This window comes from Hemitrygon akajei, chromosome 3, assembly GCF_048418815.1.
Source record: "Hemitrygon akajei chromosome 3, sHemAka1.3, whole genome shotgun sequence".
Lineage (NCBI taxonomy): Eukaryota > Metazoa > Chordata > Chondrichthyes > Myliobatiformes > Dasyatidae > Hemitrygon > Hemitrygon akajei.
The window spans coordinates 84,873,317-84,891,720 of record NC_133126.1 but is presented as its reverse complement, the minus strand read 5'-3'; the positions used below and the strand labels follow the sequence as shown (position 1 = coordinate 84,891,720).

The following is an 18,404-nucleotide window of genomic DNA, read 5'->3' as shown; positions in this document are numbered from 1 at the left end:
TACCATTGTAAAATAGTCTTCTGCTGTTCTCTGTCATAAATGTAAACATACATTTAAATACACCCCAGTCTATGGACTGATTCCTCAATTAAAGATTCTTTAGTACAGGGCTGATCGCCTTACCTCAGATTCTCGGAGCTGAACTCAGACTCCAGAAACTTCAAGAATTGTTCGCGTCCTACAGGGTCCTTTAGCACTTCATCAAAGGAGAATCCCCATCTCCTCACACGTTGCTGGCTGGGCTCTTTGCTTAATGTACATGAAAAAGAAGAGGAAAATCTTTTCAGAAAATAAAAATATCTTGTTTGTTGTTTCCAAGAATTCTTTCAAAGCAGTTAAGGCAAGAATATGTATTTATATGCCACCACATCTCAGTCTGTTGCACCAATACCATGACTTGTCATTATTGAATTGAATTGACTTTATTACTTACATTCTTTAAATACATGAGGGGTAAAAGTCTTTACGTTACATCTCCGTTCAAATGTGCAATGTGCATTTATAGTAATTTATAATAATTATGTACAACGGGATAGTCAATATAACATAGAAATACAGTAGCTTCAGCATGAATTAATCAGTCTGATGGCCTGGTGGAAGAAGCTGTCCCGGAGCCTGTTGGTCCTGGCTTTTATGCTGCAGTACCGTTTCCAGGATGGTAACAGCTGGAACATTTTGGTTGGGGTGACTTGGGTCTCCAATGATCTTTCGGGTCCTTTTTGCGCACCCGTCACTGTAAATGTCCTGAATAGGGGCACAAGTGCGCTGGGCTGTCCACACCACTCTCTGCAGAGTCCTGTGATTGAAGGAAGTACAGTTCCCATACCAGGCAGTAATGCAGCCAGTCAGGATACTCTCAATCATGCCCCTATAGAAAGTTCTTAGAATTTGGGGGGCCATACCAAACTGCTTTAACCATGTGATATGAAACATGCCCTGTTGTGCCTTTTTCACCACACAGCCGATACGTACAGACTATGTGAGATCCTCGATGATGTTCATGCTAAGGAACTTAAAGCTGTTCCCCCTCTCAACCCCAGATCTACTTATGTCTATAGGGGTTAGTCTGTCTCCATTCCTCCTGTAGTCCACAACCAGCAACTTTGTTTTTGCAAAATTGAGGGAGAGGTTGTTTTCCTGACACCACTGTGTCAGGGTGATGACTTCTTCTCTGTAGGCTGCCTCATTATTATTTGAGATTAGGCCAGTCAGTGTATTGTCGTCAGCAAATTTAATTAGCAGATTGGAGCTGTGGGTGGTGACTGTCATGGGTACACAGGCCTGAGGGGCACCTGTGTTGAGGGTCAGAGAGGCAGAGGTGAGAGAACCTGCTCATACCACCTGCCGGCGATCTGACAGGAAGTCCAGGATCCAGCTGCACAAAGCAGGGTGAAGGCCGAGGTCTCTGAGCTTCTTGTTGAACCTGGAGGGAATTGTGCTGTTGAATGTTGAACTGTAGTCCAACAACATCATTCTCATGTAAGCATTCCTCTGCTCTAGATGTGTAAAGGACAGTGTGTAGAGCTGTGGTTATCTGTTGATCGGTTGTGTCGGTAGGCGAATTGTAGGGGGTCCAGTGTGTGTGGTAGCAAGCTGCAGATGTAATCCTTGACCAGCCTTTCAAAGCATTTGCTTATTATTGAGGAGAGTTCAACAGGATGCTAATCGTTCAGACATGTTACCTTGGTCTTCTTAGGTGCAGGGACAATGGTGGATGATTTGAAGCAGTAGGGCACTCTACACTGGGAGAGGGAGAGATTGAAAACGTCTGTAAACACACCTGCCAGTTGTACCGCGCACATCCTGAGTACTCTCCCTGGGATGCTGTCCGGTCCCGCAGCCGTGGGACTGTCCACATGCTGGAAACACCTGTGTACTTCGGCCTCGGGGATGATCAAGCTGCCGGTCGCAGCATCTGCAGGTCTCCTCAGGGGCTCAGTGTTGGCGACATCGAGTTGAGAGTAAAAAAGATTTAGCTCATCTGGGAGAGAGGCATCGATGTTGGAAACTCCACTGTGTTTAGCTTTGAAGTCTGTGGTAGTGTGCAGACCTCGCCGTAAGCTGTGTGTGTTGTTGGTGGAACGTTGAGCCTGAACCTTGTCTCTGTATTGTTGTTTTGCTGCCTTGGTGACTTTGCGCAGACTGTAGCTGCATTTCTTGAGCTCTTGCTGATTACCGGCAATGTAAGCTCTGTGTCGTGCAGTAAGTTCTGCTCGCACGGAACCGCTGATCCAGGGTTTCTGATTCGGGAAGACCCTGACCGATTTCTGGGGGACCACATCCTTAATGCACTTTAGGATGAAACTCATGACCCCATCTGTGAACTTGGAGACCATCCTCATCAAGGAAGACATTCCAGTCAACGTCATCAAAGCAGTTCTGCAGTATGGAGGCCGGTTGGTTAGACCAACAGTGGATGGTTTCAACTGTGGCTGCCTCCTGTTTCAGCTTCTGCCTGTACTTTGGCAGCAACAAGATGGAAAAGTGATCTGATTTTCCAAATGGAGGGCGAAGGAACGCTTTGTAAGCATTGCAGAAGGGAGAGTAGCAGTAGTCAAGTATGCTATCTCCCCGTGTGCTCACCTGGATTTGTTGGCAAAACTTTGGAGAGACTTCAGTCAGCGATGCTCTATGTGCAGTCTCCAGGGTGCTGATGGTCTCGTACAGTTCGTTGAGAGCTAGGTTGGTATCAACCTGTGGCGGAATATGCACAGCTGTGATAATAACAGCCATTAACTCCCTAGGCAGCGTGTAAGGTCTATACAGCAGCACAAGGTACTCTAGATCTGGGGAACAAAATGATTTGAGGGCATGCACGTTCTGGGGGCCGCACCAGACATTGAGCATGAAGCATACCTCACCTCATTTACTCTTCCCAGAGAGGTTTTTAGACCCGTTCGCCCGGAACAGGGAGAAACCAGAAGGCTCAATGGCATGACCCTGTATCTTCTCTGTCACAGGTGTCCACGAAGCACAAAACATTGCATTCCTGATGAAGGGTTCTGGCCCGAAACGTCATCACTACCTCCTCCCATAGATGCTGTCTGGCCTGCTGAGTTCTGCCAGCATTTTGTGTTTTCATTTATTTCCAGCATCTGCAGATTCACTCATGTTGCATTCGTTTGTTTCCCGCTGGCTCTCAGCTCGCACAGCTTATTGTCCAGGGACTGAATGTTGGCCAGGAGTATGCTAGGGAGTGGTGGCTAATTAGCACGCCACCTCAACCTCACTAGGATGCTGGCCTTTCTCCCTCGCCTCCGATGCTACTTCTGAGGTAACGGTGGTGTAGTAGGCGAGTCGCCATTAATTATGGAAGCAGGGGATCCCAGTGTAGAAAAAGCAGCACCTAGTGGGTAAATGCCATCTTCTTGATGTTCAGGAGAGTCGGTCTATCGTATCTGATGTGACTATCAGCCACTTGAACAAGAAATGCGAAGGAAATCGCAGAAATAAAAAGTATACTTTTTATAGGAGAATGGGCAGATTCGTTCAAGCTGATAATAACTCAAATAGCTATGTGGTACAACAGCAGTGTGCAGAAGAGCATCTTTGAATGCACAACAAATTGAACTTTGAAGTGGATGGGCTACAGCAAAAGAAGACCATGGACGTACACTCAGTGGCCACTTTATTTGGTACAGGAGGTATCCAACAAAGTGGCACTGAGTGTATATTGCTAACATTCAAACTACAGTCTGTTACAGGGAGAAGACAGGAGAATGGGGTTGAAAAAAAAGTCAGCCAGGATTGAACAAGCCAAATGGCTTAATTCTTTTCCTAGATCATATGATCTCAGCAAACTGGGCATCCAACAAGCACACCCCAAAGCAGGTAAACTGCAACTTCTTTTCAATGGGCTGGTGAAATAGGCTGCCATATTGCAGAATAAATGTAGTTCTCCTTGCAAAGGAGAGTATGGAGAGAAAATATAATTAAAAAAAACAAATTTTGAATCTTGTTAAATCTTCTAATAAATCTTCATCTTGAACTTATTTGAATATTGCATACAGAGATGGTTTTACATTTTGAGTTTCTAACAAGTATGCATCTTTAACCTCTCCCACTTTTGAAAGGATTGCAGTAACCCCTGGACTGGATCCCACATCAGGTCTCAGGGGGGGAACAGCAGTAACCCATTATGTCCCGTATTCCCTTTCTAATAATCACTTTGCATTGGTATGATGAACTGAAAGTTAGTTTATCTTTTTACATTCGCCATTAGTTAACAAATCCTTCTTTGTTACCTGGCTTCCATGTCCCAGAATGCGCTGTCATCACTGATCCAAGGATTTGGAGGATCTTGTGGAGTCAGGAGGGGATCATATTCGAAATACTGCTCAGTGTAACTGACTAAACTGAAAATCAAAACACCAGAAAAGCATTAGTACAAAGGAGGAATTACTGATGAAGTCTGAAATCAGAACAGGATGTGTTGGAAATACTCAGCAGGTCAGGCAGCATCTTTGGAGAGAAACAGAGATACGCTTTTTGAGTCAATGGAATTAGAATAAGTTAGAGACGTAACATGTTTTATCCAAAAACTGGAGAAGAGAATGGGGAAGTGATGAGGAGGGCTCAGCAAAGGGTTGATGGCGCAAGTCATTAAGTGGTTGGAATGGAACAAGTAAGTTGCAAACAAAAATAAACTTCTTCAGAGGAGCTTTGAATAGAAAGAAGAGCCAAATATAGCAGCAATGGTGTGATCTAAAGCTGAACAATGAGGCCATGCCTCAGATGCTTCTGTCGGATCTCATTAGCAGTGTGTCTAAGGCAGGAAGAATAACGTGGATAGGTGGGGAACCACAATGGCCAAGAAACTCAGGGTCATGACTGCAGACTGAATGGAGCTGTAGCTGATATCCAGAATGCCTGTTCCCTTTCAGTTTAATTTACTGTGCCTATTGTCTTGTTTATTATTTATTGTGATGACTGCACTGTTTTGTGCACTTTATGCAGTCCTAGGTCTGTAGTCTAGTGTAGTTTTTTCTGTGTTGTTTTTACATAGTTCAGTGTAGCTTTTGTATTGTTTCATGTAGCACCACAGTCCTGAAAAATGTCTCGTTTTCATTTATGTACCAGCAGTTATGGTCGAAATGACAATAAAAAGTGACTTGACTTGACTTGTTTATGCCTTCACTGAAAAAATTATAACACAATACACAACATAGACTGTAAAAAATACATCAAGTAAATGTGTTTGAGTATTAATAGGAGTAAAATAAAAATCTTAAGAATGCCCAAGGTCTGGAATTATCAAAGGGCTCTGGAATATAAACAAGTAAATAGGGAAACTGGTTTATTATTGTCACATGTATTGAGATATAGTGATAAATATTATTGTACATGCTATCCATACAGACCATTACACTCCAGGTGACCTGGGTTCAATTCCTGCCACGTGGGTTTCCTCTGGGTGCTCGGGTTTCCTCCCACAGTCCAAAGATATACTGGTTGATAGGTTAATTGGACATTGTAAATTGTCCCGTAATTAGGCTCGGTTTAAATCAGGAGATTGTTAGGTGGCGTACCTTGAAGAGCTGTAAGGACCTATTCCATGCTGTATCTCAATAAATACATAAATAAATCATCTGATCATATCAGTATATTGCGGTAGTACAGGGGAAAGCAATAACAGAATGAAGTGTTACAGTTACAGAGGAAGTGTGGTTCAGGCAGACGGTGAGGCAATAGTGAGGTAGATTGTGAGGTGGATATTCCATCTAATTGGAAAAGCAGGCAGTGCAATAGCTTGAGGCTAGTGGCATACCCTCTCAGGCTTTTATATTATTTTACCATAACACATTATTGAATATGTATGGCGGCATCAACAACAGTTTGACAAAGTTCAAAGTTCAAAAAATGTTCATAGTAAATTTATTATTGAAGTACGTATATGAGATTTATTTTCTTGTGGGCATTCATGGTAGAACAGAGAAATACAATAGAGTCAATGAAAAACTACACAAAGCGGCAAATATAACTGCACACTATTGCAGGTGAGTCTGTCATTTTTACTGGAACGGATAGTGTGTCTTTAATAATTGGGGCTCTTCATTAGCATTTAAATCAGGCCTCACAATCGGTGCTGGTGTTAATTTGGATATTGATAGTAGTGAAACGGAGTCAACAGCTCTCAGCTCAGGGAGGTGAGCATGATAAATCAGGAGGAATAGAAAATCAATTCCTCCTCCACCTCCTGCAACCCACTGCCTGCCAGCCCACAACAACACCATCAGCAACCTTTGTTAATCATAATCTTACTCAGTACCTTTGCAAACGGCAATCTGAACCATTGCCACTCGGCACATCACCCCTCTGAGACCCAGGCCGGCTCCATACATCACAATCTCCACCATCGGACCACAGTCCAGGGATCAAACCATGACTTGGCTTCCCCCCCACCCCATCCCAACCCCATCACCTGACTGCTGCTGGGAAGGCTGTGTTGATATACTGTTCGCAAGGAAAGCAAGTTTGAAAAAGAATAATGAGGGTTTGTTGTTAATCACACAGTGTTAAGGGAGAGATGAGTGGTGGGGCGGAGATGCCTCTCTACCGAAGGAGGTATAGGGAGGCTTCTTTCCTCCGCTGGCCTGCAGGTCACCCTTGGGCAAGGTGCAGCACCTGCTTAGCACCCCGATCAGGATCACGTGATGCCAAGGGAGCAGGAATGTCATATGAACAGCTGCTGCATATCACAAACCATTGACACCAGGCAGATAATCTCTGAAGAATATTGATAACGGCTGGATTCACACATCTTGTAAAGTCAATGCTCAGAAGCAATGGCAAACCAGATTGGTAGAAAAAATTGCCAAGAACAATCATGGTCATGGAAAGAACATGTCGCCCACATCACATGACACTGCACATAACGAACGAGTGATCAGGGACAGAATTTTGGCATTGGGACAACTGTTGTTTATGGCCAAAATGAGTTTTCTCCCACTTATCCCCAACTAACCCTTTCACAATCTTTCTTATTCAGCCGTATAAGATGGAAGCAGGACATCGGTCCGTCAAGTCCATATCAACCATAATGCACCAATTTACACTAGATGCATTTTATTCTCCCCATTTTCCCATCAACTCACCCCAGAATCCAACATGCATCTGCACATTAGGGGAGATTTTATGGTGGCTCATCAGCTTACCAATTCACATTTTTATAGATATGGGACAAAACAGGAAACATTCAAAGGTAACCCACACAGTTACAGGCAGAATGTGGAAGCTAATCACAATGACATTGGAGGCTAGGATTAAACCCCGCTCTAGTGCTGTGAGGTTGCAGCTCTGTTAACCCTGCCGCTGTGCTTCCCTTATCCTGTTTCTTCTTATTTTCTTTATGGTATTAAGTTCTAGAGTTGCTTTCTCCCTGGGATAAATAAGTTTCGCTTGAATTTTCAGCTGCATTTATAGATAACTATTCTCTTTTCAGAACTGTTTTGAAAATATCAGCCGATCAGACTTTTTTTTTGCAGGAACCTTACTGGGAAAAGCCCTTACCTTTCCGCTACTTTGGACATTTTTAAACAATGTCTGTCGAGCTGGATATTCAAAAATGTTATCTGGAAGTAGAAAGAAATAGTCATTGAGACAGCACATTAGTACAGTTCCAGCTACCACATATAACATACTTGAAGCCAACATTCTGACCATATATCCAGTACATCTAATCCAAAATGTATGCATCAATAAATAAAACTTTGTTTTATGCTGGAGGGACAAACCTGATTAATGCCATATCACAAATCACCTTCTGGCAAAGCATTCAGGTTAGTTTGCAGGTTCATTCTGTGAGAGCTCAGAAATTAGGTTGGCAGGTGAGCCAGGTAGATGTAGATTCTGAAACTGACTGAGTGTCCACATGTGCATTAATCAAGAACAGCTCTGTCTAGACTTACGTTACCTGTTTCTTCAGATCATCTTTTGCAGGTTTCTTAGCTGCTGGTGTGACTGTATGTGCAGGACTGTGTGTCTGTGAATCTTCAGAAATCCCATACACTGACTGAAAAAAAATACAGTAACGCAAATCACGAATATTTCATCTTCAAATTGTGTCACAAAATGAGTGCTACTTTGTTCAAAATTATGAATTTCAAAGCGTGACTTAAGATTGCATCTCCAAAAGCCTGCTGCTTACAACTGATTAGTGCATTTGCAATATGTCATAACATGCCAAGGGAGTCATACAGTCAATTGCTTATTTTTCACTTTTTGCCAACAATGTATCATATTGACTATGACTCCCTCGATTCCATTAGTATCAAAAAATCTTTTGATTTCTGACTTGATTATATTCAGCAAGAGAGCCAGACCAACCCCTTTGCATAGAGCATTTTAAACAAAACTCAGTCCTAAAAAAGCTTCTGTCAGGTGTTTTATAATTCTTTACCCTATGGATGTCCAATTGCCGAGTATATCCACAATACAATCCTTCAGTATTCTTATTTCCACTATTTCCAGAGATTTTTTTATATGTCTGTCTGGATTTAGTTGTAGTGAATCTGAAAAAACTCAAGAGATTTCTTCCCACTATTTTGTGCATCTGTTGTTTCCGGTTTAAGATGGTGCTACCAAAGGCGTGCAACTGCTTCACTGGTAGTCTGAAAGGCAAGAAATTTGACTAAAAACATTACTTATAACATCTTTCCTGAAGCGAATTGTGGTGAACTATTGCTGTAGACAGTGAGGAGGCAGGTGGAGGCGAGGCTGGTTTGGGGGATGAACCGTGCTGGAGCATTGTGAGGCACAACATGCCCGAGCGGGGGTGGCAGATGGAGTTGGTATCACTGCTGGAGATGGCGTGAGCGATTTGGAGAGGAGTCGATGAGGAAGAGTTTCGACTTGGCTCCAAGCGCTGAGCTGATTTGGTAAGATCGACCATGGCTTTGGGCTGGCCGGCTCAAGCATAGCATGGTGATGTTGTTTGGATCCTACAATGAGGCACTACCTGTTGCTTGGACAATTTAAACACCAGCACAGGTAGACTGAAAGCCTGATTACTGGCGAGGGTCAGGCTGGCTTTGCTCGCGCTCCTGTGTATGTTCATTCCTTTCTCCGTGGTGTCGAGGCTGTGAACGGATCTGGTTGCTGTCCACTTTTGCCCTGCTGGTGTGATGAACTGGGACCGAGGCTTGGGCCTACTCTAGCTGCTTCGGAGGCAGATCTGGGGACTCAGAATACTGTTGGCTTGCTTCCATTGTTTGCATGATTTGTGTTTTTGTTCTCTCTTTCTCTGTGGAATGGTTTGGTCTTTCTTTTTTAAAATTGAGTTATTCGGGTTTCTTACACTGTGGCTGCTTGTAAGCAGACAGCTCTCAAGGTGTATAATTTATACATTCTTTGATAATAAATGTGCTTTGAGTCGTTGAAATATGGACAAATGTTTCTGTCAAAACTGTATGCTATTTGCATATCAATGCTTCCATTAAAACAATACAAACACATCATTCACTTGCACTTAAACACATTCACACACAAAGATGAGGAAATCCTAAATAGAAGATTCCATAACAAACAGGCAATTAATTTATGAACATAAGTAGTTCCATGCTTCAATAAAGAATAAAAACAGATGCTAAGTAGAAATTACAGTGTCATTTTGGAAGCTCTTGTAGTTGTAGTTCTAGTTATCAGTACAATAGGGTTCTGACTGCTTCTAATCAAAGTTCCTGTTCCAGTTCAGAATGAAGAATGCTCGAGTGGCGGGAAAAATGTAGTGATTTGTTTAATTAGAATTTTACATAGTAAATTATGAGCGGGCTGTTTGAACGCACCTTTTTTACATTGTTGGGGTTTTTCATCCTACGACATTTCCTGATGTCCATTTCTGTGGTGTTCACACAGCCAGGCTGCAGAAAGGACAACAAAGGAGAATTTTAGTAAAAAGTCTTGTGAGAGTCAATGACCATTCGATTTTTCATTCCTAGTTATATTTCAATTTCCAGCAATATCTTTACAATTTTCATCCTTTCTACATCTGGAGGGACAAATCCTTGCATGTATATCAGTACCCTCCAATAGCCATAATGCATATATGAGAATCAATCAGACTGTAGATGCTGGATATCTGAAATAGGAACAGAATTTTTCTCTTACCCAAGTCAGATGTGAGTGATTACAGCAATCTGATTGTAATTTTCAAAATTATGAAAAGAGTTCTCAAAATTATTAAGGAATAAGACACTCATATTTAGATTGAAATTCCTTCAGAGTAAAATATCCACGTATCAACATTCTTACACAATGGAGGTAAGAACTTTGAGAGATAGAAATAAAATATATGACTTCGCATAAGAGTCAAGCCACATATAATCAGACCTTTTGGCACACCACTTCCATGCAGACCATAAAGCACCCAACCATATTAAAACATTTTCTCTCTTGCATTTTCCTGTCAACTCTTACCCAACCCAACTCTCCTGCTGCACGTACACAAAGACAAAGTTACAGTAGCTAATTGCAGATGACGGAAGATAAGCTAAAGTACATAATTTAATTGCATTGGAGCTTCACTTGAACCTGAGGAATCTTGACGGGTTGGAAGTGGAGAAAATGTTTCCTCTTGTTGAAAAATCCAAAATTAGAGGTTACTTTCTTTTCTTTCCAAATCTTTTTATTATTATTATTCGAAAATAACACAAGTACATCGAAGTAGCAACACTTACAATGCCTCAAAAAAAAAAGAAATTATCTTAAGGATTGAAAATTTTTGTGAATAAAAAAAAACCCTACTAAGCAAGAAAAGCGCGAGAAAAAAAGAAATCCATTGGGGGTACAACCACAGAGCCATGCGGCATACAAAAAGCTTGTAAAAATAAACATCAAGCTGCCAACAAGAAAGGAAAATATATCAAGAAAAAAAAAATTACACTTAGATCGTGGAGGAAATCTAAAGGGGTTACTTTCTAAAAACAAATGGTCACCTATTTAACAGAAATTAGGTGATTTTTCTCCTCTTCCAGAGAGTCTTGAATCTTTGGAACTCTTCCTTCAAAGGCAGTGGAAATGGTATTAGAGAATATTTTAAAAATAGAGGTAGACAGATTTTTGAAAAGGTGAAAGATTTTTGGAGGTGGGCAGCAATGTGGAGCTGAGATTACAGTCAGATCAATTCCCATTTTATTGAATGGTGGATCAGGTTTGATGGGCAGAATGTTAAAAGGCCTGAACAGATTAGATATGGCAAAGTTATTTCTCATGGTAGGGGAGTCTTGCGAAAGAGGGCACAACTTCAGGATTTAAGGACGTCCATTTAGAACAGAGATGTGGAGAAATTACTTTAGTCAGAGGGTGGTAAAGCTGTGGAATTTGTTGCCACGAGCGCTGTGGAGGCCAAGTCACTGGGTGCATTTAAGACAGAGATAGGTAGGTTCTTGATTAGCCAGGGCATCAATGGGGGAAAAGGCAGGGGAGTGGGGATGACTGGAAGAATTGGATCAGCCCATGATTGAATGGCGATGGACCGAATGGCCTACTTCTGCTTCTATATCTTACGGACTTAAGTGTTCAACTCCTGCTCCTAAATCATACATTTATCTTTACATTTAAAATCTTTATCCATGTATCCATATCCTGATGAGGGGTTTCAGCCTCAAAAGTTGACTGTTTTTTCTTTTCCATAGATACTGCCTGACCTGCTGAATTCCTCCAGCATTTTGTGTGCATTGCCTTGGATTTCCAGCATCTGCAGATTTTTTTCGTCCATGTATTTCCATCAACCTTAATTTATGGTCTAAAAACAGCACATCTACATTTATGATATAATTAAGAAGTTCAGCTGAGGCTCCTTGCTAGTAGTATAGAGCTTGGAATTGTGACTTCATCAAATACTCAAGGAATTCTTGTAAAAATTCAAATATACTCACAACCGGTCGGTGGACATCCCAGAATGCTCTTTCTTGACTGTCTAGGATCTTACGTTCCGTTTTATCCTTCTTTCTGTCAATTCTAAAGGAAAATGATATCAACTTCCAAAGGAAACACTACATTTGCAGGACTGTTACTTCACGGTTGGAATTAATCCTTGCAAAAATAACAGTTACTGAAGTTCAACAGTGTTTCTTCTTCACAAATTATCTTCTACTCTGTCTGAGATGAGTAATGAAATTAAGTCAGAGTGTACCTATTTGTGAACCACCTCCTTTCTATTCTCTATACTGAAATGCCATTTGCATCACTACATTGTCCTTCCCCTCAAGTATCCATTACGTTATGGACTTATGGTGCCCAGTTTTCCCAAGTCCAAATAAATGGGGTCAGGATTTACACTAGACAGGAAATATCCAACACATTATCTGCCTGAAATGAAAACATTGCTCCTCTACCTGGACTGTGGAATATCTCCATTATTTTCTGTGTTATTATTGTTCTTGAAAAACTTAGCTGATGATAAATCTAGTGTCTTGTATAGTTGAAGTCCACAAAGGTAGTAAACCTATATCTCAAATTAACCTTTAAATAAGATTAATGTTTATTATTCCTAATAAAAGTCACTTGACATTTTCTAGAGGAGAATGTAGCCAATATGAAATGTCTTAAATACAATTTAGTGAGATCTGAGGAATCCCTTGACTGTTGAAGATACAATGGGAATAGGGTAAGGGCTTTTCTCCTTTTCGTTGCCCGAAATTAAGGAGTAGATGTAGGTGGGAGGTAATGCACAATGGAACAGCTAGCAATGGAAGTTCTCATTCACAAGAAAAGTTAGATTGAATAAACATATATGCTGTGATTGGGAAATGTTCTCTTCCAGACTGATAGTATGGGATGCTGGATGAGAAAGACCTGCTCCTTGTTGTATTTATGTTCTGTGGATGCTGCTCTAATAATGTATTGGCCATCAATCGTTTCCTATAACACGAACAGTTGTAGACTAGGTTTCAAATACATTTTCCATAGTCAGTTCCTCTAGGTATCTAGAAAACAAACTTTTATAGCCATGAATTCATCCTCCATGTTATTACTGCTTATTTGACCTGTCCAGTCTCAATGTGGAGCAAAGATCTCACGATTACTGTGTTATACCTGTTATACCCATCTCTAATTTCCTGATTTATGCCACGCCAGGCATGACAACTACTATTTTGTGGTCTACGAGTAATTTCCATCACAGTTTGGTGCATCTGAGCTCCACTTAAAATGAGTTTAATTCTACATGATGACCTGCTGAGCCAAGATCACTTCTCAATACTGTAATGTTCTCATCTCTCATTAACAGTGCTACCCCTTGTTGGATCTGACTGTTTAATTGTCATTTTCTTTGCAGTTTAACAATTAATTATCTACTTGCATTTCTTGCATTTTAAGTAGTTCTTATATGCCTCTAGTTGCTATACTAGTATAAATATGGAAACTGTACTTCATTAAGTGAATAGGTGTTTTCTCATTGGTTATTTTTTGCTGCAGTATTGAATAAGTATTCTCTAATTGGTTTATTGTTATCTATCGATTTGAATGGAATTTTCTTCTCTGTGGTTATGAATATAGCTGTTCCATGCTAGACACTATTCATACTTTCTCTATTCTTTAGTCTTAGCTTTTCCTGTCACTATCTGTTCTGTTTCCTTCATTCTATCAATTCTTAGTAAAACAATCGTGAAGCCGAAGTTTTGTGCCTCCTTCCTCACTTCTAAAAGAACCTTGGATTACAAGGACAAAATCCATCACCTTCCTCCTTTTTACTTTTGACTGTCCTTCATAGATGTTGAATAACTTTGAATAGTCATCTACTAGCTTTGGTTGCTTTGCAGCTGTAAGTTTTCTCAACAACAATTATATCATAATGATTTACTGTTATGTGTCATCAATTCATCATCTTTATTGTGAATGTGTGCATTTATATATAGTGTCTTTAATTTTGTCCTTTTAACATATTTCAATATTATGCCCTTAGTTACTGATTGCCTGTGTTTTGCCTCTTTATTTAGCATACTACTTATAACTCTTGTTATTGTCCTTCCTGAATTCCCTCACTTTACCAAATTAATTTTTAAGTCCCAGTAAAAGTCTTGGAAACCTCCAATTCCACATCCCCTTCCTCTTCTTCTACTTTCTCCCGCAAGAGAATATTGGACCTGGTCTTGTTCAAGTGAACAGAACTGATTTGTAATGGTCCCACTTTCTCTAGAGAAAGTCCCAATGCTTCAGAAATCTAAAACCCTCCTTTCTGTACCATCTCTTCAGCCATTATTTATTTGCTCTGTCTTCCTATTCCTATTTGTTAGCACAACCCCAGAGGGTAGTCCTGGATTTGCTTTCTATTGCAAAAGAAATGCCTGTCTGCTCTTCTAGCTAATAAATCCACTATTACTACTGTTGTCTCACTCTTTTTCTGCTCCTATGAATTTGGGCTGATCATGATAGCACTTTTCTGCTCTATTATGTTCCCTAGGATAAAAAATAATGCAAGAAATATATTTGTGGTTAATAGTTAGGTTAAAGCCAATTAACCCAGCAGGAGCTCAACTGAATGGCGATAAAATGTCTTTCTTGCTTTTCCAAAATGACTTGTACATTCAAAGTTATGTGTCCATCATTTTCCAAGTATTACATAAAAGCATCAATGAGTCACAAATCTTAAATTGAACATTTGAAGACATGAATTCCAGTTATTTCTTGTTCCTTTTTATTCTGGGCTTACAAGAAAGACCAGGTAACCTAGAAAGACTTGCTATAAATCAACTGGGTAAACTCTAATTGACTTCAGGGCATATCTGGGGGCAATTCCCCATGGGCAATCCTGAACACAGCTAAATATTATAATCATGTTCTGGTTATCAGTTAAATATTATATTCATGTTCTGGGCTCAGATCATATAAAAGTAATGGCATATGAGATCAGCTTGCACATGTAATAAGAGATCTGTTATTTTCTAATGTTTATGTTCACTTTATATATTCACAAAGTTGAGAGTTACGTACTTTACTTGGGCCTCTGCTTGCATAAAGATGAACTCCCACTTTCTTGCAAATGCTCGTTGCAACCTGGCCAAATTTTCCTGCAGAATGAACAGTCATTGAGTTACCACAGAAAACAGGTTTCAGCTTTTTATTGTTAATATATGTCAGTGCAAGGTCTGAATAGAATCCACACTGTGTGTTCAAAATAACTGATTGGTGTTACAATATCACAATGCTGATTATAAAATTAGTATACCTACGGCTTCATAATCTGCAAGTTCCAATCTTGCTTTGTTCTGCATTGTCCGCTTGCACAGGTAGATCGCTATGATGGTTAAAAAAAGATGAAACAATTAATTACCTTCTTAAAATATATACTTCCTCCTTTCCAGAAATAATTCCATTTAATTGTTTTTTTTTTTGTTACAACAAATGCAAGCATCCTCTTCAAAGTCATCTACTTTTTCCAAGAAGATGTAAAATTTAACTTTTATAACATTTCTGGATCCTCACACAAATCCCACGGTTGAAAAATTTCTGATAATGTACCTAATTTCTTCTTTGAAAGTGTAAGTGGCTTGTTTACCTCAAAAACTGAAGGGGATCCCATACCAGCTGAAGGGCGGAGGTACAGAATAGAAGCATGACCATGAGTTCAGTGTCCATGGGATATTGAGTAAGGGGGTGATTTTATTTTGAAAGTGCAATTATTGAATTTAGTTTAAATGTTAGATCCTGTTAATCCTGTAACTTTCATTTTTACTGGTAAAATAATATTATTAAAAATGCCTTTAGCCAACCAGGTGAGCAGATATCCAGTTGAAATTGATTAACTATTTCATTATTTCACTCAAAACTACTGGGACTTGGGAATAAAAATCTGTAGTTTCTGCTAAGACACAATATATTTTAACACAAGGCACAGTGCTCAATGTGAGTAGTGTCTATTAATTGCAGATTTTGAGAAAGAGGTTTTGGTGAGCTATACACTGAACGTGCTGCTCAGAGATTGGCATGGGAAGAATGGATTTTAATTCATGAGGCACTGACACCAGTACTGAGTAAAAGGCAACTGCTCCACTGGAACAGACTTCACTCAAATCAAGCCAGTTTCTCCAAGTTAACGAATAGGATAACTATGATCCTAGATAAGGCTCTAAGCTAATATGGCATTAGTAGGGGGTAGGGGAGAGGAGGATTCTGGTGAGGAGAAGTTTTGGTGAATTCAGCTGAGTTGATACTGTAGAGGGACAAAATGGATAATGACAATGGATTCAGTAAGGAATTTGATAAGGTACCCCATGCAAAGCTTATTGAGAAAGTAAGGAGGCATGGGATCCAAGGGAACATTGCTTAGTGGATCCAGAACTGGCTTGCCCACAGAATGTAAAGAGTGGTTGTAGACGGGTCATATTCTGCATGGAGGTTGGTGACCAGTGGTATGCCTCAGGGATCTGTTCTGGGACCCCTACTCTTCGTGACTTTTATAAATGACCTGGATGAGGAGGTGGAGGGATGGGTTAGTAAATTTGCTGATGACACAAAGGTTGGGGGTGTTGTGGATAGTGTGGAGGGCTGTCAGAGGTTACAGCAGGACATTGATAGGATGCAAAACTGAGCCGAGAAGTGGCAGATGGAGTTCAACCCAGATAAGTGTGAGGTGGTTCATCTTGGTGGGTCAAATATGATGGCAGAATATAGTATTAATGGTAAGACTCTTGGCAGTGTGGAGGATCAGAGGGATCTTGGGGTCTGAGTCCGTAGGACATTCAAAGCTGTTGCGCAGGTTGACTCTGTGGTTAAGAAGGCATATGGTGTATTGACCTTCATGGGATTGAATTTAGGAGCCGAGAGATAATGTTGCAGCTATATCGGGCCCTGGTCAGACCCTATTTGGAATACTGTGCTCAGTCCTGTTCACCTCACTATTTGAAGGATGGGGTGCAGAGAAAGGGTGCAGAGGAGATTTACAAGGATGTTGCCTGGATTGGAGAGCATGCCTTATGAGAATAGGTTGAGTGAACTTGGCCTTTTCTCCTTGGAGCAATGGAGGATGAGAGGTGACCTAATAGAGGTGTGTAAGATGATGAGAGGCATTGATCGTGTGGATAGTCAGAGGCTTTTTCCCAGGGCTGAAATGGCTAGCACAAGAGGGCGCAGTTTTAAGGTGCTTGGAAGTAGGTACAGAGGAGATGTCAGGGGTAAATTTTTTTTACTCAGAGAGTGGTGAGTGCGTGGAATGTTCTGCCGGTGATGATGGTGGAGGCAAATACAATAGAGTCTTTTAAGAGGCTCCTGGATAGGTACATGGAGCTTAGGAAAATAAAGGGCTATGGGTAACCCTAGGTAATTTCTAAAGTAAGTACATGTTCAGCACAGCTTTGTAGGCTGAAGGGCCTGTATTGTGTTGTAGGTTTTCTATGTTCTACAACCAGAGTCTGCCAGGAAGGGGCTGATATACAAATACACATCTGCAATGAAACTCAGCGCAGGAAAAAGTGGCATAAAAACAAAACTGAAGACTCTTTATCAGAATGCAACAATACATGGGTACAATCTAAAAGCAATTACAGAGATGAACTTGTAAAACAAACTGGATTGAAAATTAATTTAAAAAATGCTTGACTGTTAATTAGAAATAATTAGTAGTATCGATAAAAAACGTTAGCTTGGAACACCAAATGTAGAATTGGTTTAGGGAAACTGGAAGGAACAGAAAACACTGTATTATTGGACATTGTCCATCAGTCCCCAGTCAGCTGAGGTAAAATCGAGCTCAGTATAAATCAGAAAGTTAGACACACTGATTACAAGGGTAAGGCAGAGTTTATGGGATCTTTAGTCTACAAACTAGCAGTGAAAGTGGAAAAAGTGAAATTCATAGAGTGTAAAAGAGAGGGTGTACAAGAGGAGATTATAAAAGCTATCCGAAAAATACAGTGTTTAACAGAAATTAATGTGGGTCCCTAACAGACTGAAACAGGAAAAATTATATCGAGGAATAAGAAAATGATGGAGAAATTAATCAGATATTTTGTGAGGAAGATGCAGAATAGATTTTTGGTGGATGCAGGGTGCAAGGATAGATGGACTAACTGAAAGGACCATGATAATTCAGATGGAATATGATGTGGAAAACTGTAGAGAAAAATAGGGATGTACGATATATTTTAAATGGCGAGAAACTGAAATATGTTTTATGTTCAAAGCAACCAGGCTTGCCCATGAATCAGTGGAAGTTAGCATGCAGATACAGCAAGAAATTCAGAAGGTAAATCGTAGGATGTCCTTGATTGCAACTGGATATGAGTCCAAGAGTAGTTCAGCAATTAACTGCAATTACCCAGTAATTTGTAAGACTTCACTTGGAATATAATGTCTAGTCTCCCTACTAAAGAAAAGGTATACTTATAACAGTAATATTCTCCAGATTGCTTCTTGTTATAAGGAAACTGGAGTGGGGGAATGCTTATCCTATGAAGAAAGATTAAGCAGAT

The 18,404-nt window shown here is 40.3% G+C and overlaps 1 protein-coding gene across 2 annotated transcripts in view; it reads right to left on the bottom strand.

Annotated features, from left to right (window-relative positions):
* LOC140725163 (regulator of G-protein signaling 6-like) overlaps positions 1–18,404 on the bottom strand; it is a 573,527-nt gene that overhangs the window by 49,033 nt on the left and 506,090 nt on the right. Inside the window, exons 7-14 of one of the 2 annotated variants that reach the window (XM_073040261.1) lie at positions 15,168–15,232; positions 14,929–15,005; positions 11,874–11,955; positions 9,783–9,857; positions 7,913–8,011; positions 7,510–7,571; positions 4,245–4,355; positions 124–249 (exon numbers count right to left, since the gene is read on the bottom strand). In XM_073040261.1, coding sequence (XP_072896362.1) covers positions 124–249; positions 4,245–4,355; positions 7,510–7,571; positions 7,913–8,011; positions 9,783–9,857; positions 11,874–11,955; positions 14,929–15,005; positions 15,168–15,232 — 697 coding nt within the window. The remainder of the gene's footprint in view (positions 1–123; positions 250–4,244; positions 4,356–7,509; positions 7,572–7,912; positions 8,012–9,782; positions 9,858–11,873; positions 11,956–14,928; positions 15,006–15,167; positions 15,233–18,404) is intronic. The other variant, XM_073040262.1, reaches the window with a different exon arrangement.